The following is a 26144-nucleotide window of genomic DNA, read 5'->3' on the forward strand; positions in this document are numbered from 1 at the left end:
CAGAGTTAACCTTGTTGCTGTTCCCGTCCCCTCACTCCCCCCCACCCCTCCCCTCGCTCTTCTTCTACAATTACCCACCTTATCTCTGGCTTCTCAGGGGCCTGTTTGGGAAGGGTGGCGGAAACTGAGTCGAGGGTTCTCCTCTTGGCCTAGCCTTAGCGGACCCTGGCAGGAAAAGATAATGTCACGGACAGGAAGTGGACTGTTTCCAGGAGCACAAAAAGGCAAGGGGGATGGCGGTGGGGGCTGGGGGCGATGGGCAGGAGGAGGGAAGGGGGGTACGAAAGAACAGAAGGGGAGATGTCTTTATTCTTTCTTGGAGCCAAGTCATCGCAGAAGAATGTGGGCTGTATTTAAACCTTCTGTAGCCAGACCACAGCTAAATGGAGGTGTGAGACCCACAGGAAGTGTCTGGCAGTCAGGCCCCAGGAGAGCAGCCATACTGAATTCACTGGCTGGCGGGGAAGAGGAGGGGGGAGGTGAGAAAGGAAAAAGGTGTGTGTGTGATGAGTGGCAGTGGGGAGGGTGGAAATGGCCTTTGGCATAAGAGAAAGGGGAGAAAGGGCCATCCAATACTCTCCAGGGTTTATATGCCCTTATCCCCTCTCTCAGCCCTAAAACCAACCATTGGTTGGTTTTGAGATTTTCCTCAAAAATCTCCAGTGGCTACCAATCAACCTACACATCAGGCAGAAACTCCTCACCCTCGGCTTCAAGGCTGTCCATCACCTCGCCCCCTCCTACCCCACCTCCCTCCTCTCCTTCTCCAGCCCAGCCCGCACCCTCCGCTCCTCTGCCGCTAATCTCCTCACCGTGCCTCGTTCTCGCCTGTCCCGCCATCGACCCCCGGCCCACATCATCCCCCGGGCCTGGAATGCCCTCCCTCTGCCCATCCGCCAAGCTAGCTCTCTTCCTCCCTTCAAGGCCCTACTGAGAGCTCACCTCCTCCAGGAGGCCTTCCCACACTGAGCCCCCTCCTTCCTCTCCCCCTCCTTCTCTCCATTCCCCCCGCCTTACCTCCTTCCCCTCTCCACAGCACCTGTATATATGTATATATGTTTGTATTTGTTATTCTATTTATTTTATTTGTACATATTTATTCTATTTATTTTATTTTGTTAATATGTTTTGTTTTGTTGTCTGTCTCCCCCTTCTAGACTGTGAGCCCACTGTTGGGTAGGGACCGTCTCTATATGTTGCCAACTTGTACTTCCCAAGGCTTAGTACAGTGCTCTGCACACAGTAAATGCTCAATAAATACGATTGAATGAATGGTCCACGTGCCCAGGGACCAAAAGAAATTAGAAAATTGTGCCACAGGCCTGAGATAAATTCAGCACGATGGGTCCCTCTTGTCTCTTCCCTGTTTGCTTGGCTTTCATGGAGATCCGTGTCTCTGCTTATGTGCTTTTAGGCCTCCTTCTGGAGAATCGCCTCTAAGTTTTGGGGAGCCATCAACTGTAATTTCACATAGGGGCCTGGCTACAGGTCCTCTGCCCAGTCTGATGTAGGTAGTCACCAAGCGGGGACTGGGCCATGGACTGTTAACACACTCACATTCACACACACACACACACACACACACACACACACACACACACACACACACACACACACACATATATATATATATATATATATATATATATATATATATATATATATATATATATATATCCCCACCCCCACCCCGGGGACCTCTCCAAGGGGGAAAGGAACAGAATGTGCACATACCATGTCTACTGTGCTCAAATGCAGCCCAAACAGAAAGCATTTAGTTTAAGCACTTGTGCTCTACACAAAGTAAGCGCTCAATAAATACGATTGAATGAATGGAAGCGTTGAGGGGCATTGGCTTGAGGAGACAGGGAGCGGTAAGTGGAGGAAGAGGTGGCCAAGAGAATCAATCAGTTGTGTTCATCTAGTGCTCACTGTATGTAGAACACTGTCCTAAATGCTTGGGAGCGTATCCTGTGACTCTGGGAAGGGAAGGGAGGGGAAAGAAGGAAAAGGAGATGATGGCTGAGAGGGAATGATTAAATGTGGGCAAGGGCAGGGCCGATTTTGTGGGTCTTTGTGGCTTTCCGAGTTTTGAAAATGTAATTGCAAGGCTGGGGCTCTGGGAATGTCACTTTCATGGTCATTTCCTTTCCCTCTTTAAGCCTCAGTCATTACCTAGCCTGTCTTGGGGAAGGAGATGCCTCCCCCCACCCCCCGCAGTCTTCCTTTCGATTCATCACCCTACATTAGGGAGCTAGGACCCCGGAGCTAGCCTCAAGCCGAGCACAGTCCTCCTGTTCTCCACACACCTCAGGGTTCAGGGTGTGTGGGAGAATTCACCCCTAATTGGGGGTTGAGTCTGTGTGTTTTGGAAAGGCCATAGAGATCTGGATCACTGCTAGATAGAAAGATGACACAGGTTCTGGTGGAAGCCCGCGTTTATAAGGCCAGGGTAGCAGCTTCCCCAGCGCCAGACCAGCACATACCAGCCCACTGAGAGAGCTAGAAAAAGCAGGAAGGGGCGTGGGCGGTGATAATAACCGGATTGGCATCCAGACCTAAAAAGAGGGGTCCGTCATTGTCGAAAGGTAGATTGTGGCTTTTTTTAAAGATGACCTTCATTTGAGCAACTCACTACCCCAGAAGGGCTGGGTCCAGCTAGGGTTACGGGTCTCCTGTCCTTTGCCAACTTCCTAAGTGGCCCCATTTGCGTCCAGAGAACCTCAGTGCCGTGGTCCTGCCTGGGATGCCGGGGAAGGTAAATAGTGAGTCATTTAAGTTGTAAAAGCACCCAGGTTCACACTTGGTGCCCAGGCCCTCCAGGAGAATTCTTTTAAGAGAAGAACTGAACTCTGTATAATTCGAAGCGGGTAAGTTTCCCTGATCGAGTTCCAAAAATGACTTGCCAAGTTTAACCCAAGCCCCCCAGCTCCCACTCTGACAAGGGAATGAAAGAAACGAAGTCAATCGGTTTTACTAATAACCTGATACCAGTGGTTCTACCTCACGGATTTTGGTGACTGCTTCTTCATCAGCGTCATCGTTATCTTTACCACTGTCCCCACCAACCTAGTTTCTGCCAGGTGGCAAAGAGTGCTTTGCAAAGGACCGTCCAAAGTGAGTAAAACGGGTCTGGTCTTTCCCTTCAGGATCTTACCAAGAAGCAGCGTGGCTCAGTGGAAAGAGCCCGGGCTTGGGAGTCAGAGGTCATGGGTTCTAATCCCGACTCCACCACTTGTCAACTTTGTGACTTTGGGCAAGTCAGTTCACTTCTCTGTGCCTCAGTTCCCTCCTCTGTAAAATGGGGACTAAGACTGTGAGCCCCACGTGGGACAACCTGATCACTTTATATCCCCCCCTCCAGCTCTTAGAACAGTGCTTTGCACATAGTAAGTGTTTAACAAATACCATTATTATTATTACTACCAACTAACCTAGGCAATGCATGAAAGCTTCATTCATTCAGTCCCATTTATTGAGCGCTTACTGTGTGCAGAGCACTGTACTAAGTGCTTGGGAAGTACAAGTTGGCAACATATAGAGATGGTCCCTACCCAACAACAGGCTTACAGTCTAGAAGGGGAGGACAGACAACAAAACAAAACCTGCACAGACAGCAGGGATCTTGAACAAGGAAGAGGCAGCGTGGCCTAGTGGACTGAACATGGGCCTAGGAGCCAGAGGACATAGGTTCTAATCCCAACCAATTGCTTGCTGTATGACCTCAGGCGAGTCACTTAATTTCTGCACCTTAGTTTCCCCAGCTGTAAAATGGGGATTCAATACCCGTCCTCCCTCCTGTGTGGGGCAGCGACCGTGTCCGACCTAATTAGCTTTCTGTACCCTATCGCTTAGTACGGCGCTTGATATGTATCAGACACTATTAGTATTAATAATAATGGCATTTATTAAGCACTGACTATGTGCAAAGCACTGTTCTAAGCTCTGGGGAGGTTACAAGGTGATCAGGTTGTCCCACGGGGGGCTCACAGTCTTAATCCCCATTTTACAGATGAGGTAACTGAAACACAGAGAAGTTAAGTGATTTGCCCAGTCACACAGCTGACAATTGGCAGAGCCAGGATTTGAACCTACTCTGCCATGTACAGTGCTCTGCACACAGTAAGCGCTCAATAAATATGATTGAATGAATGAATGAACCCATGACCCATGACTCCAAAACCCATGCTCTTTCCACTGAGCCATGCTGCTTCTCTGTTGTACTCTCCCAAGTGCTTGTACAATGTTCTGCACACAATGTTCTACAATGTTCTTTTAGACTGCAAGCCAGCTGTTGGGTAGGAACCATCTCTATATGTTGCCAACTTGTACTTCCCAAGCACTTAGTACAGTGCTCTGTACACAGTAAGCGCTCAATAAATACGATTGAATGAATTGAATGAATGCACACAGAAAGTGCTGAATAAGTATCATTGACGATGATAGTGTTATCCCCCCCACCTTCCCCTCTCCATCCCCCCTGACTTACCTCCTTCCTTTCCCCACAGCACCTGTATATATGTATATATGTTTGTACATATTTAGTATTCTATTTATTTATTTATTTTACTTGTACATATCTATTCTATTTATTTTATTTTGTTAATATGTTTTGTCTTCTTGTCTGTCTCCCCCTTCTAGACTGTGAGCCCACTTTTGGGTCGGGACCGTCTCTATATGTTGCCAACTTGGACTTCCCAAGTGCTGAGTACAGTGCTCTGTACACAGTAAGCGCTCAATAAATACGATTGATTGATTGATTGATTGATTGAGTGCATGCCAGGGGAACCTTACTAAGAAGCGGAGAAGGATGTGCAAATTGAATATTTCCCACCAAGGCAGGCTGAGGACGGAAGCTGGGATGTTAGTGTGGCTACTGAGCGTTTTCTCCAATTGTCTGCCGTTCTTCTTTAGGATCCTTCAGTCCCAGATGCCCCAGGTCTTTTTACAGCATCCGCCGCCGCAGCCCCATCAGGCAGCCGTGTCCAACAGTTCCTTGGGCTCTCTGACTCCAGCCGGGGTCGAGGCTCTGATGACGGCACAGGCGGCGGCGGCTAATAGCCGCCTGGCCCACCTGGTGCGGGAGAACGAGAGCCTGCAGAGAGAGAATGAGAAGCTGCTCAGGGAGCTGGAGAACTTCAACGAGAAGGCAAGCCGGATCCAGAAGGTAAATAGTGATAATACTAATTGCATAAAGCAAGGTGCCGGGGGATGGCTGTAGTATTGTTTTGTAATAATAATAATAAGGGTATTTGTTAAGCGTTACTATGTGCCAAGCGCTGGGGGGGATGCAAGGTAAGCAGGTTGTCCCACGTGGGGCTCACAGTCTTCATCCCCATTTTGCAGATTCATTCAATCGTTTTTATTGAGCACTTACTGTGTGCAGAGCACTGTACTAAGCGCTTAATGCAGATGAGGTAACTGAGGCACAGAGAGATTAAGTGATTTGCCCAAGGTCACACAGCCGACAATAATAATAATAATAATAATGATAGTGGCATTTGTTAAGCGCTTACTATGTGAGAAGTACTGTTCTAAGCACTGGAGGGATACAAGGTGATCAGGTTGTCCCACATGGGGCTCACAGTCTTCATCCCCATTTCACGGATGAGGGAACTGAGGCACAGAGAAGTTAAGTGACTTGCTTAAAGTCACACAGCTGACAAGTGGTGGAGCCGGAATTAGAACCCACATCCTCTGACTCCCAAGTCCAGGCTCTTTCCACTGAGCCACACTGCTTTCCCAAGCGCTTAATCAATCAATCAATCGTATTTATTGAGCGCTTACTGTGTGCAGAGCACTGTACTAAGTGCTTGGGAAGTACAAGTTGGCAACATATAGAAACAGTCCCTACCCAACAGTGGGCTCACAGTCTAAAAGACTGTGTGACTTTGGGCAAGTAACTTAACATCTCTGTGCCTCAGTTACCTCTTCTGGAAACTGGGGATTAAGACTGTGAGCCCCCCGTGGGACAACCTGATCATGTTGTAATCTCCCCAGCGCTTAGAACAGTGCTTTGCACATAGTAAACCGCTGTGCATACAGAAAGCGTTCAATACATACGACTGACTGACTGCTGGACTATTTGTAATGGACCATGCAGAATTTTCACAAATAACCCGTCTTCTCTGACTCCCCTGAGCAGACATCCAGGAGAACAGCAGGAGAAGGAAAGTGGTCAAGAGAAGGGAGTGGTCCAGAATGGGAGGGGGTTTGCAGCAGTCTGGATAGGAGTTATGGCAGTGTGGGAGGGGATAATGGGATTGTGTCTGGAGTACAGTTGGAATTTGGAAGTGACCTGTCCTTGACTGGAAGCTGGGGGACTGGCTCATTTAGGTGTCATTTACATGGCATTTACATGTCCTTCACAAGTGAAGGACCAAAACAGTTTCAAAACTCAGGAGAGTGGTCCCTCGGCCAGGCGTGGGTATCAATCAGTCAATCAATCAATGGTATTTACTGAGCACATACTATGTGCAGAGCACTGTACTACTACTACTACTAATAATGATGGTATTTGTTAAGCGCTTACTATGTGCCAGCACTGTTCTAAGCACCAAGCACTGGCACTGATGAGGCACTTGAGAGAGCACGATAAAACAGAATTAACAGACATGTTCCCTGCCCACAACAAGCTTACAGTCTAGAGGCATGACTAGAATTTTCTTCAGTCCTGCAGCCCTGAGTTGAGGCAGGGGGGCTCCCTGCCCGACCTGTAGACTGTAAGCCCATTGTGTCCAGGGATTGTCTGTCTTTATGCTGTATTGGACTCTTCCAACCACATAGTACAGTGCTCCATACTCTGTAAGTGCTAAAACGATAGCATTGACTGATTGACTGATTCCCCTGGCTCTTGGATCAGGGTGATCAGACTCAAGGTCTGTGGTCTTGTCAGAAAGCAGCAGGGATCCAGGGGAGAGAATACAGGCTGAGCCTCCCTGCATCTTCCCCTGGCTTCCACACCCTGGCTTTGAATTGAGAAGTATTGCCCAGTGGATAGAGCACAGGCCTAGGCTGTCAACCCCCGGCCCACGTCATCCCCCTGGCCTGGAATGCCCTCCCTCCGCACATCTGCCAAGCTAGCTCTCTTCCTCCCTTCAAGGCCCTACTGAGAGCTCACTTCCTCCAGGAGGCCTTCCCAGACTGAGCCCCCTCCTTCCTCTCCCCCTCCTCCTCCTCCTCTCCACCCCCCACCACCTTACCTCCTTCCTTTCCCCACAGCACCTGTATATATGTATATATGTTTGCATGTATTTATTACTCTATTTATTTTACTTGTACGTATTCTATTTTATTTTGTTAATATGTTTTGTTTTGTTCTCTGTCTCCCCCTTCTAGACTGTGAGCCCACTGTTGGGTAGGGACCGTCTCTATGTGTTGCCAAATTGTACTTCCCAAGCGCTTAGAACAGTGCTCTGCACATAGTAAGTGCTCACTAAATACGATGCTCCTGGTACTCATTACTTTCACTTACTTTTACTTACTCATTCCTGCTTATAACAGGAGGTGCAGGCCCAGCTCCTTCCTCTCCCTCCTGAGCACTTAGTACAGTGCTCTGCCCAGAGTAAACTGCTCAGTAAATACTCTTGATTGGTTGTTGACCAAGTGTCTTGCCTTGGATTGCATCTTGTTTCTCACATGATCTCTTTGAAAGATAACAAGTATAATGTTGAACAGGATCAGACTCATCAAAAACAACTTCTTCTCCTTTTTCCTCTTCTCTTCCTTCTTCCTTCTAGACTGTGAGCCCACTGTTGGGTAGGGACCATCTCTATATGTTGCCCGTTTGTACTTCCCCAGCACTTAGTACAGTGCTCTGCACACAGTAAGCGCTCAATAAATATGATTGATTGATTGATTGATTCTCCTTCTCCTTCTCCTTCTTCTCCTCTTTCCCCTTCTCCTTCTTCTCCTTCACCGCCTATTTAATAATAAAAATAATAATGATGGTATTTGTTAAGTGCTTACTATGTGTCAAGCACTGTTCTAAGCACTGGGATAGCTACAAGGTTATCAGATTGTCCCACCTGGGGCTCACAGTCTTAATCCCATTTTACAGATGAGGTAACTGAGGCACAGAGAAAAATAATAATAATGATGACATTTATTAAGTATGTACTATGTGCAAAGCACTGTTCTAAGCACTGAGGGGGATACAAGGTGATCAGGTTGTCCCACGTGGGGCTCACAATCTTAATCCCCATTTTACAGATGAGGTAACTGAGGCGCAGAGAAGTTAAGTGGCTTGCCCAAGGTCACACAGCTGACAAGTGGCGGAGCCGGGATTAGAACCCATGACCTCTGACTCCCAGCCCATACTCTTTCCATTAAGCCACACTGCTGTTTCTTCATTCATTCATTAATTCATTCAATCGTATTTATTCAATTGTATTTATTGAGCGCTTACTGTGTGCAGAGCACTGTACTAAGCGCTTGGGAAGTACAAGTTGGCGACATATAGAGACGGTCCCTACCCAACAACGGGCTCACCATCTAGATGTACTTAGCAGTATTCTAAATGCTGGCATAGATCCAAGTTAATCAGGTTGGACACAATCCCTGTCCCACAACAGGTACACAGTCCAAACAGGAGGGAGAACAGGCATTGAAACCCCAATTTACAGTCGAGGAAACTGAGGCACAGATAAGTTAGGTGACTTTCCCAAGGTCACCCAGCAGGCAACTGGCAGAGCGGAAATTAGAACCCAGATTCCTCAGACTCACAGGCCCGTGCTCTTTCCACTAGGCCAAGCTACTTCTCTTTGCTCTGTCCTACTGTGGTTTCCCTCCCCTCCTCCCTCTTCCACCCCGCCTCTCTCTCCCCCCTCTTCTCCCTGTCCTTAAACAGCTGAGGACCTGAAGCCAACAACTAAACAGATTTGGGGCCGAGACAGTTGGGTTGATCAGAAAGATTCCATTCACCATCTCTCCGCACATTTTCACGCTCCCTCGGGCCCTCCCTCTCCCTCCCATTCCCTTCTCCGTGGATCGGGCCGGACTCCCACAGAGAGGCCTTTGTCCCGAGGCGTACAACGGGAAGCCTGTTCCAAGCCACTCCAACCCGGGAGAGCGTCCCTCCCCTCAGACCCAATGGGTGACTTGTCGGAATCTCGGGGCTGGGAAGCCGGGAGAAAGACAGGGCACGTGCTACGCCTGCCGTGGGCGGGAGGGAAACGGCACATTTCACGGGATAATAATAATAATGGCATTTATTAAGCACTTACTATGTGCAAAGCACTGTTCTAAGCGCTGGGGGAGATTACAACGTGATCAGGTTGTCCCACGGGGGGCTCACAGTCTTAACCCCCATTTTCCAGATGAGGTAACTGAGGCACAGAGACGTTAAGTGCCTTGCCCAAAGTCACACAGCTGACAATTGGTAGAGCCGGGATTTGAACCCATGAACCTTGACTCCAAAGCCCGTGCTCTTTCCACTGAGCCACGCCGCTTCGAGATCACCTACTCGCTTCCCACTGATTGGCACGGAGAGGCCAAGCGCTTAGTACAGTGCTCTGCACATAGTGAGCGCTCAAAAATACAGTCGATTGATTGATCGAGAGGTCCCTGGGGTGAGGGAAGCCAGACCTGGCATGATTGATAATGCCAATCAGATTTAGAACTGCGCTATTGACCTAGGGCTTCTGTTATGAATTTTTCAGTTATATTGATGTGGCTGAGAGCTGGTCTGTGGTTCTTCGTAGTTAATCAATCAGTTGTATTTATTGAGCACTTACTGTGTGCAGAGAGTCTGTACTAAGCGCCTGGGAGAGTACCATTTGACAGAGATGGTAGACTTGTTGCCATGACATGCCCTAGGAAAAATAAGAAGGGAAGGGGATATTCTCATCCCTGCCCAAAACAGGACAGCCAAGAGGCAGCATGGCCTAGTGGAAAGAGAATGGGCGTGAGAGTCGGAGGACCTGGATTCTAATCCCCGATCTGACAGTCTCTCTGCCATGTGACCTTGGTCCAGTCCGTTAACTTCTCTGTGCCTCACTTTCCTCAACTGTATAATGGAGATTCAGTACGTGTTCTCCCCCCTATTTAAGACTATGTGCCCCCATGCGGGACAGAGACTGTGTCTGACCTAATTAACTTGTACCTCCCCCAGGGTTTAGAACAGTGTTTGACACACAGTAAGCGCTTAACAAGTACCATTAAGCAAACAAACAAACAAATCCCATACCCTTTGCAATCTTTGAAACACCTCCCTTCTTTGTGCACGTGTTCTCTAAAAGTGCTGAAGATGCAGGCCTCTCTCGGGAAACTTTCTGTGATTAAAAGCAGAAAGGTTAGGTGATTCATTTCCAAAGAAGCCATGTCGTGGTTAGAGAGAGGAAGAAAGACACATTTCTGCACATACCCTCTGCTTCAGAGCGGAGTCTGTAGCCAGCGGAGCTCTTGGCTTTGATACTTTGGGAAAGTTGCATCAGAAAGGGAGGTTTCTCCCTTGATGGGCTATCCCCTGTGAGATATCCAAAGGCCTTATGAAGGGAGAATGTGGGGAAAAATGAAATTCCCAAGCCTCTGTGAGATGGGAAGTCTCCTAGCTGGACTGCGTGAGCCTCCCCCATCCCCGCACAGCCTCTGGGAATTGCAGATCAGCTCTCCGAACAGGGAAATCAATTAATCGATAGTATCTGTTGAGTGCTTACTACTTGCAGGCCACTATACTAAGCGCTTGGAAGAGTATGACAGAATTAATGGGCAAGTTCCCTTTCCATAATGAAGGCAGCCTTGAAGAGAATAATACTAATAACAATAATAGTAATAATGATAATTATGGTATTTGTTAAGTGCTTCTATGTGCCAGACACTGTACTAAGCTCTGGGATGGATACAAACAACACGGGATGGACAGCCCCTGTCCCACGTGGGGCTCACAGTCTCAATCCCTATTTTACTGATGAGGTAACTGAGGCCCAGAGAAGTGAAGTGACTTGATCAAGGCCACACAGCAGATAAATGGAGGAGCCAGGATTAGAACTCCTGCATATATGTAACGTATATGTGTATATGTGGGGATTTCCACTCACCCAACCACTTCCTCATTCAATGCACTGTGCTTGGGAAGGTACCAGGAAAAGAGGGGTGGCTTCAAAGATTGTGTGAGCGTGGCACAAGTAGGGTCCTCTGGATCTAGCTTAAATCCACCAAACTTTCTAATCCCAGGTCTCTCCATCGAGCCCTGGGCAATCTGGAAGCTATTTAAGACCCTCCTTAAGCCAAGGCACACGTGTCTTTGGTCCCAAAGTGAGGTGTATTTCCACAACCAAAGCCATGGCCACAACCATAATGTCCAGCCCAGATAACAGTGTGGCTGCTACTGGCAGGAATGATGCTAAAATGATACTAAATGACCAGTGTTGCATAGCGGTTAGAGCAAGGGCCTGGAAATCTGAAGGATCTGGGTTCTAATCCGGGCATCACCACATGTCTGTTTGGCAAGTCACTTAACTTCTCTGGGCCTCTGCTACCTCATCTGTAAAGTGGAGATTAAGACTGAGCCCCAAGTGGAACAGAGACTGTGTCCAACCTGATAGGATTATGTCCACCCCAGCGCTTAGAACAGAGCCTGGCACAGAATGCACTTTGTAGTCGTGGCCGAGAGTGGCTAAGGCGATGGACTGGAAATCCACTGGGGTTTCCCCATGCAGGTTCATATTCTGCCATCCACGGTTTCTTATTGTTAGCCCTACTGAGAGCTCACCTCCTCCAAAAGACCTTCCCAGACTGAGCCCCCCTTTTCCTCTCCTCCTCCCCACTGCCCCTCCCGCCCTACCTCCTTCCCCTCCCCACAGCACTTGTATATATTTGTACATATTTATTACTCTATTTATTTTACTTGCACATATTTGCTACTCTACTTATTTTATTAATGATGTGCATATAGCTATAATTCTATTTATTCTAATGGTTTGACACTTGTTTGCATGTTTTGTTTTGTTGTCTGTCTCCCCCTCCTAGACTGTGAGCCCGTTGTTGGGTAGGGACCATCTCTATATGTTGCCAACTTGTACTTCCCAAGTGCTTAGAACAGTAAGCACTCAATAATATGATTGAATGAATAATGAGCGGTTAACAAATACCACAATTATAATTACAATTAAAGTCAATTTTCCATTATTTTTCTCCAGTGCTGGGGAGAATATGAAAAGCAACAGATCGCTTAACCCGGTGACGGGGCAGAAGGGGTAGAATTGAGGTCCAGCTGGGCAGAGGATTTAAGGGGTGATGGAAGTGGAGAAAAGGCTACCATTTTTGGAACTATTCAGTAAATCAATCAACCAATCATAGTTCTTGAGCACCTATAATGTAGAGGACTGTAGCAATCGCTGAGGCCCCTACCTTCAAAGAGTTTACAATCTAATGGGAGAGGTGAGGAAGATACATAGTCAGGGCAGGAACAAGAACAAGTTTGGATCTGGCCGGGGCGAGAGCAGAGAACTGACTGGCTAGCGGCTAGGTGGTGGTTAAAAATTTGCCACAGATCATCAGAAATCAAGAGCAGATTATAATGCAGTGATGTAATAGTAGTAGCAGCGTGAATAGCGGTTATCAAGCGCTCACTGGGTGCAATGCCCTGTATTAGGTGCTTAGGAAATAGAAAATGATGAAGTGACACATTTCCTGCCCACAGGGAGCTTATACTCTAATAGTACGGGCAGACTGATAAATACTTAAAACTCGAGGGGTCGAAATAAATAAATAAATAAAACGTATATACGTGAAGGAAATGGCTGACGTCCCCTTGATGGAAGGGGCTGAGAGGTACCTGCCTCCTGAAGAATCTTGGGCTAGATTCACTCGGAAATAGAGCTCTGGCAGACCTGTGCTGGAGGTTCCTTTGCCCGGGGAGAGGTCTTGACTCATCCCACTGCCTCTCTTTGCTCTCTCCAGCTGGAAACGGAAATCCAGCGCATCTCAGAGGCTTATGAGAACCTGATGAAGGCGTCCACCAAGCGGGAGACTCTGGAGAAGACGATGAGGAACAAGATGGATGGGGAGATGAGGCGGCTGCAGGATTTCAATCGGGACCTGAGAGGTGAGAAAACGTGCCTGGAGGAAGACGGAGGGCCCAGGGGAAAGTGGAAGGGAGGCTGAATGGAGCCCAAACCCCGCCCACCCAGAATTAGGGAGCCCGATAGCCTGCCCCTCCATGGGAGAATCTCTAAATCTCTGTGGCCTCCAAAGATGTGAACTAGATCTGACAGGAGTTAGGCTTGGGAGCTGAGCTTCTGCGAGATGTAGCATAGTCTAGCATAGTCATAGTCTTCTAGACTGTGAGCCCACTGTTGGGTAGGGACCGTCTCTATATGTTGTCAACTTGTACTTCCCAAGCGCTTAGTACAGTGCTCTGCACACAGTAAGTGCTCAATAAATACGATTGAATGAATGAATGAATGAATGAAAGAACACAGTCCTGGGAGTCCTTGGGAGCCAGGTAACCTGGGTTCTGACCCTGGCTCCACCACTTGCCTGCTGTGTGACCTTGGGCAAGTCTCTTAACTTCTCTATACCTCATCTCCCTCATCTGCAAAATGGGGAATCAATATCTGTTCTCCCTCCTACTTAGACTGTGAGGCTCAAGTGGGACATGCTTACCTACCCCAGCACTTAGAACAGTGCTTGACACATTGTAAGCGCTTAGTTAATACCACAATTATTATTATTATTATTATGCCTGGAGACCAAGACTAGGCAGACACGTCCCTTTGGAGTTCGGAGCCGAGAAGCTCTGGAACTCCAACTCAAGCAGACACGACCAAATATTCATAGTTGAGCCCTAGCTGAATTCCTCCTCTTCCAGATGGGCTTTGGAGTTTCTTCGTATGGCTCAAGACCATCACTACATTGGCTGGACTGCCCTCTGAGGCCTGGAATCTTGTAAGCTCATGTGGGCAGGGATTGTCTCTACCAACTCTGCCATATTGCACTCTCTCAAGTGCATAGTATAGTGCTCCACTCAAAGGAAGCGCTCAATAAATACCATTAATTGTTTGGTGCCCTTTACCGGTCCTCGCCCTCCCCACCCCACCACCCTGCCTGGTTGCGTGGGTCTCTGACTCAATTTCCCAGAAAATGCTTGCGTGGTGAACGTTGTTCTCCTGAATTCTGGGGAGGGAAGGGGGAAGCCTTCAAAAAAAAAATCCATATGTCTTTCCTCTCCCTGTTTGCCCCAGAACGACTGGAATCAGCCAACAGACGCCTGGCCAGCAAAGCGCCAGAGGCTCCGGAGGGCGGTCAGAGCCTAATAGCCAAGCTTCTTGCTCAGAGTAAGTGCCGGCTCGGAGAGTGATCCCAGGGGGCCGGGGGGAGTCCACAGTGGTGCTGGAAGCCCAATCCCGGGGGCTAGGGGCATCCAGAGCAGTACTGGGAACCCAATCCCAGAGGGCCGGATCTTGGCGTCAAGTGGTGTACCAATTCCAGGGGCTGGAGGTGTCCACACCAGTGCAGGGAGCCCCGTTCCGGAGGCCAGGGGCATTCAGAGCGGTGCTAGGGGTGCGATTCTAGGAGCTGGGGACATCCAGACTTGTGCTGGGAGTCCAGAATGCCTTTTTTTTTTTTGGACCTCTCTATCGGGTTATTCGGGCTATGGAATGTTGGGAAGGAGATAAGGAGAGGGAGGGAAAGAGGACAAGGTTCCTTTAAGGCGGTAGAAAAGGCCAGTCTCCTCTTGGAAGTTTTTGCCTTCCCCAGGGAGAACTAAGCTGTTCTTGGCACTCAGACTAGAGTCATTAATCACCACAGCCATCAGAGTGACCTGGATTCTTCACATTCCAGTGGCTCTTCTGGCTGTTCCACTCCCCAACCAGCCTCCCTCCCTCCCTCCCTCCCTCCTTCCTTTCCAGCCCCTGCCCAAGTCCCATTTAGCTCCTCTCCCTCGGTGTTTAGATTTTTTTGAATTGTAAAGAGAAACTGTGGCATGGGGGAGTTGGATTCGATCTCCCATTTCATCATCTCTTCAATATTCTTCGAACAAAACGACTTTATTAGCGAAAGTATTTTCTCTCTTTAGGGCCATGCTGCATCGCTTTCATTTTCTGCCCCTGGTATTTCCTTTCCAGAGAGATGTGCTCACAAATGGCAGATCCTTGAACTAGCCTAGTTCTTTCTCTCCCCTTTCTCTCCCCCTCCCACTCAGATCAGTCTTTGAAGGTATACCCTCGTTTCTAGTTTCTAGAGCACGGGCCTGGGAGCCAGAAGGACGTGGGTCCTAATCCCGGCTCCGCCACTTGTCTGCTCTGTGACTTCAGGCAAGCACCTCACTTCTCTGGGCCACAGTGATCTCATCTGGAAAATGGGGATTGAGACTGTGAGCCCCATGTGGGACAGGGACTGTGTCCAATCTGATTAGCTTGTATCTACCCCAGTGCTTAGAACAGCGCTTGACACGTAGGAGAGCGCTTAACATTTAATCGTATTGTTAGGGGATCTGATTTCCAGAAAAGCCAAAATGTCCTCTTTGGCCAGCTGAGAGAAAACAAAGGACACATCCTGCTCGTTTCCCCTCCCTCTCAGGTGCACAGGAAGAAGGAAGCGTCCTGGAAAAACTCTGTTCCAGGAAAGGCCCTTTAAAGATAGAGAGGTGGGGAATTTTTGGAAGGAAGCCCTCAGTGTGTGCAGAGGGAATGTTGACAATGCACTGCTTTGGAAGAGAATTCAGAAACAAGCGTCTTGCTTAGTGGGCTGCACCTGGGCTGCGGGATTGAAATATCTCCACTTTCACCTTCAGAATGCGTGGCATAATTGCTGCCTCTGCCCTTTGCCCTTGAAAGCCCTGGACATAAAAAAAGCCGGCCAATATGGGACCTCGCCTTTAGAATTTCAGAGGTCATAGGAGCCACCCCCCTGCCTCCAGGTCAGAATGCAGTACTTATCTCAGCCCCCTTTCAAATGGCATTAAACAGTCACCACTTCCAAGCTGCCATTGTGCTGAACCTGGCCTGCGCTTCTAGGGGATCCTTTCCTAGGTGGTCCGCAGGATCCTACTGGGCTTCGTGGCCTGTCGGACCATGGCACAAATCGGATGGGATTTGACCTGATTGGCAGAGCATTTTGGGGCCCATCAGCGGAAAGGGTCCCAAGGCCAAAATAGCCCTGATCCCCTGCTTCCTGTGACAGATTTTGGCATGTCATCCCCCCAGGGGACTTTAAAGGTCCCTTCCAGGGTGCAGAGGGGAAAAAATCTGAAGACCAGATCCATTTCATGCCCAAGCGCCCCCTCCCCCAAAACCCCAAGCACAGGCCCAGGCTCGTCACCCAAACCCGCACATGTGCTCACACGTACCCACACATGTGCTCACACACACCCACACCCCCCCCCACGTGGAGGGTGTCCTGGGAACTGACTTCTTTGAGAATGAGCTGTGGACCTGAGATTGTTTAGTGGGATCTGGATGCCATCCACATGGCTACTGTGCTCTTCCTACCCGCGCAGTACGCGAGGCGTGTTTGGGACTTGGCAGAAACCGCCCGGCTTGGCAGAGACTGCTCACATTCTGGAGCCTGGAGAAAGGCGTGGAGCCAGGGAGGGGCAGCTTCCCGGTGCCCGGGCGTATCCGGGCACAGCTGGGAAGAGGGGTTGTGGGGAGGGCAAGGTGGGGCTCCCCATTACTATAGATCCCCCCACCCTTGAATCCCCTGCCTTCTCTCTTTGTCTGGGACACCCCAGCCATTCATTCATTCATTCAATCATAATTATTGAGCGCTTACTGTGTGCAGAGCACTGTACTAAGCACTTGGGAAGTCCAAGTTGGCAACATATAGAGACGGTCCCTACCCAACAACAGGCTCACAGTCTAGAAGACTGACACAGCCAATCATCCTGCCCTCTCTTTTTCCTCATTCACTTCCTAAAAATGACCTCAGCTCTTCCCCTCTACCATCCTAAACTTCTCCAGAACAATAATAGTCAGTCAGGAATAATAACTGTTGTATTTATTAAGCGCTTACTATGTGTCAACAACTATACTGCGCACTTGGCAGGATACAGTACAATAATAATGGTAATTATAATATTTGTTAAGCACTCAGCATATTCAGTATATTCTCTTTACTCAGTATATTAGGGGAAGCAGCATGGCTCAGTGGAAAGAGCCCAGAGTTTGGAGTCAGAGGTCAGGGGTTCAAATCCCGGCTCTACCGCTTGTCAGCTGGGTGACTTTGGGCAAGTCACTTCACTTCTCTGGGCCTCAGTTACCTCATCTGTAAAATGGGGATTAAGACTGTGAGCCCCTGTGGGACTACCTGATCACCTTGTAACCTCCACCGCGCTTAGAACAGTGCTTTGCACATAGTAAGCACTTAATAAATGCCATTATTCTTATTATTATTATTATTATTACAGGCACTTTCAATCATTTTTATTGAGCACTTACTATGTGCAGAGCACTGTACAGAGTATTTGGGAGGGTACAGTATAATAATAGTAATTATGGTCTTTGTCAAGTGCATAGTATGTGCCTGGCACTGTACTAAGCACTGGGGTGAATACATTTAAAACGGAATTAGCCGACCCTGCCCATAATGAGTTTACCGTCTAGAGGGGGAGGCAGACATTTAATACTGATGATAGCAACTGTGGTATTTATTAAGCACTTACTCTACAACAGTAAGTTGTGCTAAGAGCTGGGGGTAGATAGGAAACGATCAGAGATGGCCCGGTCCTTCCCCAGTCTTCCCATTGGCATCCCCTGACCCTAGTTTCTGCACTAGCCCATCCCATTCTTGAATCGCATGCATGTCATGTTGATCCTCATGTCATGAAGAACTCAAGTCAAGGCAATTTGAAGCTTCATCCCAAACAGTTCTCATGAAAGACCACCCTGCCAAAAATCTCTTTGTGCCCCTGGTTCCATTTAATAATAGTAATAATGATAGCATTTATTAAGCGCTTACTATGTGCAAAGCACTGTTCTAAGCGCTAGGGAGATTACAGGGTGATAGATTGTCCCACGGGGGCTCACAGTCTTCATCCCCGTTTTACAGATGAGGTAACTGAGGCCCAGAGAAGTGAAGTGACTTGCCCAAAGTCACAAAGCTAAGTGGTGGAGCTGGGATTTGAACCCATGACCTCTGACTCCAAAGCCCGGGCTCTTTCCACTGAGCCAGGCTGCTTTTTAGAAAAGCAAAACAGAACACAGAATGAATCCGGAACTGACCCCTACCTCTTCATTCGATCAATCATTCATTTAATCAGTCATCAATCAGTGAATTACATTTATTGAATGCTTACTGTGTGCAGAGCACCAAGCACTTTGGAGAGTTGGTAGATGTGTTTCCTGCCCACAAGGGGCTTACGGTCTAGAGGTCTTCTGGCTTCCCCCTTACCTGTAAGCTTGTTGTGGGCAGGGAACACATCTACCAACTCTGTTGTATGGTACTCTCCCATGAGCTTAGTACAGTTAAAGAGAAGCAGTGTGGCTCAGTGGAAAGAGCCCGGGCTTTGGAGTCAGAGGTCATGGGTTCGAATCTCTGCTCCGCCACATGTCTGCTGTGTGACCTTGGGCAAGTCACTTAACTTCTCTGAGCCTCAGTTACCTCATCTGTAAAATGGGGATTAAGACTGTGAGCCCCACGTGGGACAACCTGATCACTTTGTATCCCCCCAAGTGCTTAGAACAGTGCTTTGCACATAGTAAGTGCTTAACAAATGCCAACATTATTATTGTTATTACAGTGTTCTGCACCTAGTAAGCACTCCATAAAACCCAGTGATTGATTGATTGATTCATTCCTCCTCCAAACCTTAACTAAACTAATCATTTGGTGGAGGGGAGCGAGGGAGAGGCTGGAATTGGGAGGAGGGAAATGTTTCCCAAGACTCTTTCCTTTCCCAATATCCAGGAGTTCCCCTCCCAGGGTGGTGTAGAGCAATCCTTCCTTTGTGGCATTTTGACTTGCAAACCTGCTTTTAGAGTTTAATGAGGCAACCAGTCGAGTGAGTCTGGCAGGCTCCACGCTGAGCTCCTGGTCATTGCTTGTTCACATGATCTAAATTCTCTCTGCTGCTTGAAGTCTGCTGGAGAGCGCTTTCATTCATGCATTCATTCGATCGTATTTATTGAGCACTTACTGTGTGCAAACGCACTCGGGAGAGTACGATATAACAACAAACAGACAGAGTCCATGCCCACAACAAACTCACAGTCTAGAAAGGGGAGGCAGACATTGAAATAAATAAGTAAATGACAGAAGTATGCAGAAGAGCGTGGCTCAGTGGAAAGAGCCCGGGCTTTGGAGTCAGAGATCATGGGTTCAAATCCCTGTTCCACCAACTGTCAGCTGTGTGACTTTGGGCAAGTCACTTAACTTCTCTGTACCTCAGTTCCCTCATCTGTAAAATGGGAATGAAGACTGTGAGCCCCATGTGGGACAACCTGATCACCTTGTAACCTCCCCAGTGCTTAGAACAGTGCTTTGCATATAGTAAGCGCTTAGTAAATGCCATTATTATTATTATTATATACACATAGGTGCTGTGGGGATGGGAGGGAGAATGAATAAAGGGAGCAAGTCAGCGTGAGGCAGAAGGGAGTGGGAGAAGAGGAGAGGAGGAGGACTTAGTCAGGGAAGGCTTCTTGGAAGAGACGTGCCTTCAGTAAGGCTTCGGAGTGGGGGAGAGAAATCGTCTGTCTGATATGAGGAAGGAGGGTCTTCCAAGTCAGAGATAGGACGTGAGCGAGAGGTCGGCGGCGAGAGAGACGAGTTTGAGGTACAGTGAGAAGGTGAAAGTTTGAGGAAAAAGTGCGCGGGCTGGGTTGTTGTAGGAGAATAGTGCGGTGAGGTAGGAGGGGGCAAGATGATTAAGTGCTTTAAAGAGAGCTGCCAACAAGCAAGCTTAGGATCAGGGATTTGCCGGTTATTGGGGTGGAGGGAGGATTTAGGAGAGAAGGGGCTGTACCCCTCTCCCTCTCCCTCCCTGCCCTCCACCCCCTCACCGCCCTGCAATCCCCAGAGAAGCGATCGTTGCATTTTAAAGAGCATTCTAGGTGCTGTGGGATCCGTCCCTCAGATGTCTGGTGGAGATATTTGCCCCATTGGTCAGCGGTCAGAGGCATCTTGACATAGGAGAGACCTAATAATTGTAGTATTTGTTAAGCACTTACTATGTGCCAAGCACTGCACTAAGTGCTGGGGTGAATACAAGCAAATCAGATCGGACACCGTCCCTGTCCTACATGGACACACGGTCTTAATCCCCGTTTTACAGATGAGGTAACCGAGGCCCAGAGAAGTGAAGTGACTTGCCCAAGGTCACAAAGCAGATGAATGGCGAAGCTGAGATTAGAATTTAGGTCCTTTGACACCCAGGCCTGTGCTCTAGCCAGTAGACCACGCTGCTCTCCTCTATAACCAGTTCTCTAAAATAAAATTCTAGTGGGAGCCAGGAAAATAGGACTTTGTCCCCAGTAACCCCAGAAATAGGCTCTGATCAATCTCAGGGGCTTCAGCTCTCCCAGGGACCCTATGCTCCCCCCTTCCCACCCCCGAATCCCCTCAAACACCTCCCTGCAGCGGGTTAACCTTTCACCGTTCCCCTTCAGTGGAACTCTCATTCAAAGGGCTAGAAAGAAACAGAGGCAGCATTTCTGCCTCCGAGAGAAGCAGCGTGGCTCAGTGGAAAGAGCCCGGGCTTTGGAGTCAGAGGCCATGGGTTCAAATCCCGGCTCCGCCAATTGTCAGCTGTGTGACTTTGGGCAAGTCACTTTACTTCTCTGGGCCTCAGTTCCCTCATCTGTAAAATGGGGATTAAGACTGTGAGCCTTCATGGGACAACCTTTTTATTATTATTATTATTATTTATTTTTTATTATTATTATTATTTATTATTATTATTACTATTATTTACTTTATTATTAGTTTGTTAGTATGTTTGGTTTTGTTCTCTGTCTCCCCCTTTTAGACTGTGAGCCCACTGTTGGGTAGGGACTGTCTCTACATGTTGCCAATTTGTACTTCCCAAGTGCTTAGTACAGTGCTCTGCACACAGTAAGCACTCAATAAATACGATTGATGATGATGATGATGACAACCTGACCACCTTGTAACCTCCCCAGTGCTTTGCATATAGTAAGCGCTTAATAAATGCCATCATTTTTTTTTTTGTGGAACTTGCTGCCTGGTTTCCTTTGGGATTAATCAATCAGTCAGTCAATAAATGGTATTGATTGAGCACTTACCACGTGCAGAGCACTGTACTAAGCACTTGGGAGAGGACAGTATAATAGAGTTGGTAGACCTGTTTTGGAACAAGCCCACTCTCTTTCCTACCTAGGCTTCTAAGGGCCAGGGCTTTCATCCTTGACTGAAGCTTGCTGTGGGCAAGGGGTGTCTATTAAACAGTTGTGTTGTACTCTCCTGAGCTCTTAGTAAAGCACGCTGCACTAAGTGCTCAATAAATATGATTGATTGACTGGAATTCATCTATACGTTGCCAACTTGTACTTCCCAAGCGCTTAGTACAGTGCTCTGCACACAGTAAGCGCTCAATAAATATGATTGAATGAACGAATGAATCTTTGGATTTGAAGATGGCTCAGTGGATAGAACCCAGGCCTAGGAGTCAGAAGGACCTGGGGAGTGCTTAGAACAGTGCTTGGCACATAGTAAGCGCTTAACAAAGAGCATTATTATTATTATTATTAGAACCACTTGTCTGCTGTGTGACCTTGGGCAAGTCACTGACCTTTTGGGCCTCAGTGACCTCATCTGTAAAATGGGGATTAAGACTGTGAGCCCCATGTGGGAAAGGGACTGTGTCCAACCTGATTACCTTGTGTCTACCCCAGTGTTTAGAACTGTGCTTGGCATTCATTCATTCATTCAATCATATTTATTGAGTGCTTACTGTGTGCAGAGCACTGTACTAAGCGCTTGGGAAGTACAAGTTGGCACAGAGTAAGAGCTTAACAAGAACGATAATTGCTATGAATTATTAAGAAGCAGGGCCTGCAGCCTATATTTTGGGGTCAGAACTGCGCTCTGGAGCTGCAGTAATTAATTAATTAATTAATGTTGGTATTTGTTAAGCACTTACTATGTGCCAAGCACTGTTCTAAGCACTGGGGTAGATACAAGGTAATCAGGTTGTCCCACGTGGGGCTCACCGTCTTCATCCCCATTTTCCAGATGAGGGAACCGAGGCCCAGAGAAGTTAAGCAGCGTGGCTCAGTGGAAAGAGCCTGGGCTTTGGAGTCAAGAGGTCGTGGGTTCAAATCCCGGCTCCGCCACCAGCTGTGTGACCTTGGGCAAGTCACTTAACTTCTCTGGGCCTCAGTTCCCTCATCTGGAAAATGGGGGTGAAGACTGTGAGCCCCACGTGGGACAACCTGATTACCTTGTATCTACCCCAGCGCTTAGAACAGTGCTTTGCACATAGTAAGCACTTAACAAATACCAACATTATTATTATTATTATTATTATTATTATTAAGTGACTTGCCCAAGGTCACACAGCTGACAAGTGGCAGAAGCTCTTAGTACAGTGCTCCGCACACAGCAAGCTCTCAATAAATCCGATTGAATGGCGGAGGCTGGATTAGAACCTCTGACTCCTAAACCCGGGCTCTTTCCATTAAGTCAAGCTGTGGGATTTGTGAGGGGGTGGGTGTGTAGGGCGGTTTGGGGGTGCATTCCAAAGTGGGTCTACCAACTCTATATACTGTCCTCTCCCAAGTGCTCTGCACACAGTAAGCGCTCAGTCAGTACCACTGATTGACTGGTCCCCGTTCCTCCCTGGCTCCGGAGAAACTCAGCCGGCTTCACGTCCCCTTCCCGTGCCTCTCTCCCGCCGCAGACTACGAGCATCAGCAGGAGCAGGAGAAGCTGGAGCGGGAGATCTCCTTGCTGCGGGGGTCCAACGAAGACCAGCGGCGGCGGGCAGAGCTGCTGGAACAGGCGCTGGGCAACTCCCAGAGCCGGGCGGCCAGGGCCGAAGACGAGCTGCGCAAGAAGAGGGCCTACGTGGAGAAGGTGGAGCGCCTTCAGCAGGCCCTGGCCCAGCTCCAGGCCGCCTGCGAGAAGCGGGAGCAGCTGGAACTACGGCTTCGCACCCGCCTGGAGCAGGAGCTGAAGACCCTGAGGGCTCAACAGGTTAGCATTCATTCATTCGTTCATTCATTCATTCATCCAATCGTATTTCTTGAGCGCTTACTGTGTGCAGAGCACCGGCCTAAGTGCTTGGGAAGTACAAGTTGGCAACGTATAGAGACGGTCCCTACCCAACAGCGGGCTCACGGTCTGGAAGGGGGAGAGTCTAGAAGGGGGAGCACGTAGTGCAAAGAGCACTGGGGAGGTTACAAGGTGATCAGGCTGTCCCGCGGGGGGGGCTCACGGTCTTGATCCCCATTTTCCAGATGAGGTAACTGAGGCCCGGAGAAGTGGTGTGCCCAAAGTCACACAGCTGATCTTGATCCCCGTTTTACAGATGAGGTAACTGAGGCCCGGAGAAGTGATGTGCCCAAAGTCACACAGCTGACAATTGGCGGAGCTGGGATTTGAACCCATGACCTCTGACTCCAAAGCCCGGGCTCTTTCCACTGAGCCACGCTACTTGTCTAGAACCGGCAGGATTGGATGATAGATAATAATTCTGGTACTTAATAATAATAATAATAACGGCATTTATTAAGCACTTACTACGTGCAAAGCACTGTTCTAAGCGCTGGGAAGTTTACAAGGTGATCAGGTTGTCCCGTGGGGGGCGGACTCACAGTCTTAATCCCCATGTTACAGATGAGGTAACTGAGGCCCAGAGAAGTTAAGTGACTTGCCCAAAGTCACACAGCTGACAATTCAGTCTTTCTCTCACTCCTATTTACTGAGCGCTGACTGTGTGCAGAGCACTGTACTAAGAGCTTGTCTTATGCCATCGAGTCCTCTCCGACCCACAGCGACTCCGTTGACGCAGCTCTCCCACCTCCGTCTGCAGTCGTTCTGGCCCGTAGAGTTTTCTCGGGAAAAATCCGGAGCAGCGTGGCTCAGTGGAAAGAACACGGGCCTTAGAGTCAGGGGTCATGGGTTCAAATCCCGGCTCCATCAATTGCCAGCTGTGTGACTTTGGGCAAGTCACTTCACTTCTCTGAGCCTCCGTTCTCTCCTCTGTAAAATGGGGATTAAGACTGTGAGCAACCCCGTGGGACAAGCTGATCACCTTGTGACCTCCCCCGCACTTAGAACAGTGATTTGCATGTAGTAAGCGCTTAATAAATGCCATTATTATTATCAGGTTGTCCCACGGGGGGCTCACAGTCTTAATCCCCATTTTAGAGAAGAGGGAACTGAGGCCCAGAGAAGTGAAGTGACTTGTCCAAGGTCACACTGCAGACAAGGGGCGGAGCTGGGATTAGAACCCAGGTTCTCCGGCTCCCAAGCAAATACTCTTTATATTAGACCATGCTGCTTCTCAGAAAGTAGATCTTCCCCTCCTCCAGGGGGTTCTCCCATTTTCCCTCCTCCATGGAGACAGTGTGGTCTACTAGAAAGGAAATGCAAGGGACAGGGAATCAGTGAACCTGGACTGGAGCACAAGTCAATCAATCAATCAATCAATCAATCGTATTTATTGATTGCTTACTGTGTGCAGAGCACTGTACTAAGCGCTTGGGAAGTACAAGTTGGCAACAAGTCCTGCCACTGGCCTTGATAGGTGACCTCGGGCAAGTCATATAACAGTGTGGCTCAGTGCAAAGAATGCGGGCTTGGGAGTCAGAGGTCATGGGTTCAAACCCCGGCTCTGCCACTTGTCAGCTGTGTGACTTTGGGCAAGTCACTTCACTTCTCTGTGCCTCAGTGACCTCATCTGTAAAATGGGGATGGAGACTGTGAGCCCCTGCCAGGGGAGCCCACTGTTGGGTAGGGACTGTCTCTATATGTTGCCAACTTGTACTTCCCAAGCGCTTAGTACAGTGCTCTGCACACAGTAAGCGCTCAATAAATACGATTGATGAAGATGGGACAACCTGATCATCTTGTAACCTCCCCAGCACTTAGAACAGTGCTTTGCACATAGTAAGTGTTTAATAAATGTCATTATTATTATTATCATTATTATTTAACCCTTCTGGACCACAGTAGAGTCCTCATCTGTGAAAGAGGAATAACTGCCTCTCCAGAACAATCAGTCATGTGAAAAACAAAGTATTCTGCAAATTCAAGGTGTTGTTTCTTCTTCCTGGGTTGAGGAGTCCATTTTGTGGCACTGGGGAAAAATAATAATAATAATAATGGTATTTATTAAGCGCTTACTATGTGGCAAGCAGTGTTCTAAGCGCTGGGGGGGATACAAGGTAATCAGGTTGCCCCACATGGGGCTCACAGTCTTAATCCCCATTTTACAGATGGGGTGACTGAGGCCCTGAGAAGTGACTCACCCAAAGTCATACAGCTGATAAGTGGAGAAGCCGGGATTAGAACCCATGACCTCTGACTCCCAAGCTCGGGCTCTTTCCACTGAGCCACACTGTTTCGTGGGGAAGGTGTGGGGGGCCGGCGGGGTCTGGCCCCTCAGGCTGCGTTGAGGAATGGCTGTCAGGCGTCAAGAGTTTTTTCTGTTCTTAAGGACAAAAAGCCGCTGCTGCCAACTGATCATCATCATCATCATCAATCGTATTTATTGAGCGCTTACTGTGTGCAGAGTGCTGTACTAAGCACTTGGGAAGTCCAAGTTGGCAACCTATAGAGACAGTCCCTACCCAACAGTGGGCTCACAGTCTAAAAGGGGGAGACAGAACAAAACCAAACATACTAACAATAATAATAATAATAATAATGGTATTTATTAAGCACTCACTATGTGCAAAGCACTGTTCTAAGCACTGGGGAGGTTACAAGGTGGTCAGGTTGTCCCACGTGGGGCTCACAGTCTTCAATCCCCATTTTACAGATGAGGTGACTGAGGCACAGAGAAGTAAAGTGACATGCCCAAAGTCACACAGCTGACAATTGGCAGAGCCGGGGTTTGAGCCCATGACCTCTGACTCCAAAGCCCATGCTCATTTCCACTGAGCCACGCTGCTTCTCTAAAATAAAACAAAGTAAATAGAATAGATACGTACAAGTAAAATAAATAAATAAATAGAGTAACAAATACGTACAAACATATATACATATATACAGGTATGGTATATGGTACCATCAGG

At 48.3% G+C, this 26144-nt stretch overlaps 1 protein-coding gene across 1 annotated transcript in view; it reads left to right on the forward strand.

Moving 5' to 3' along the window:
* AMOTL2 (angiomotin like 2) overlaps positions 1-26144 on the forward strand; it is a 49349-nt gene that overhangs the window by 11800 nt on the left and 11405 nt on the right. The window contains exons 3-6 of the mRNA XM_038749168.1: positions 4915-5167; positions 12901-13045; positions 14184-14276; positions 22802-23097. Coding sequence (XP_038605096.1) covers positions 4915-5167; positions 12901-13045; positions 14184-14276; positions 22802-23097 — 787 coding nt within the window. The remainder of the gene's footprint in view (positions 1-4914; positions 5168-12900; positions 13046-14183; positions 14277-22801; positions 23098-26144) is intronic.

This window comes from Tachyglossus aculeatus, chromosome 1 (assembly GCF_015852505.1).
Source record: "Tachyglossus aculeatus isolate mTacAcu1 chromosome 1, mTacAcu1.pri, whole genome shotgun sequence".
In the NCBI taxonomy this organism is placed as follows: domain Eukaryota; kingdom Metazoa; phylum Chordata; class Mammalia; order Monotremata; family Tachyglossidae; genus Tachyglossus; species Tachyglossus aculeatus.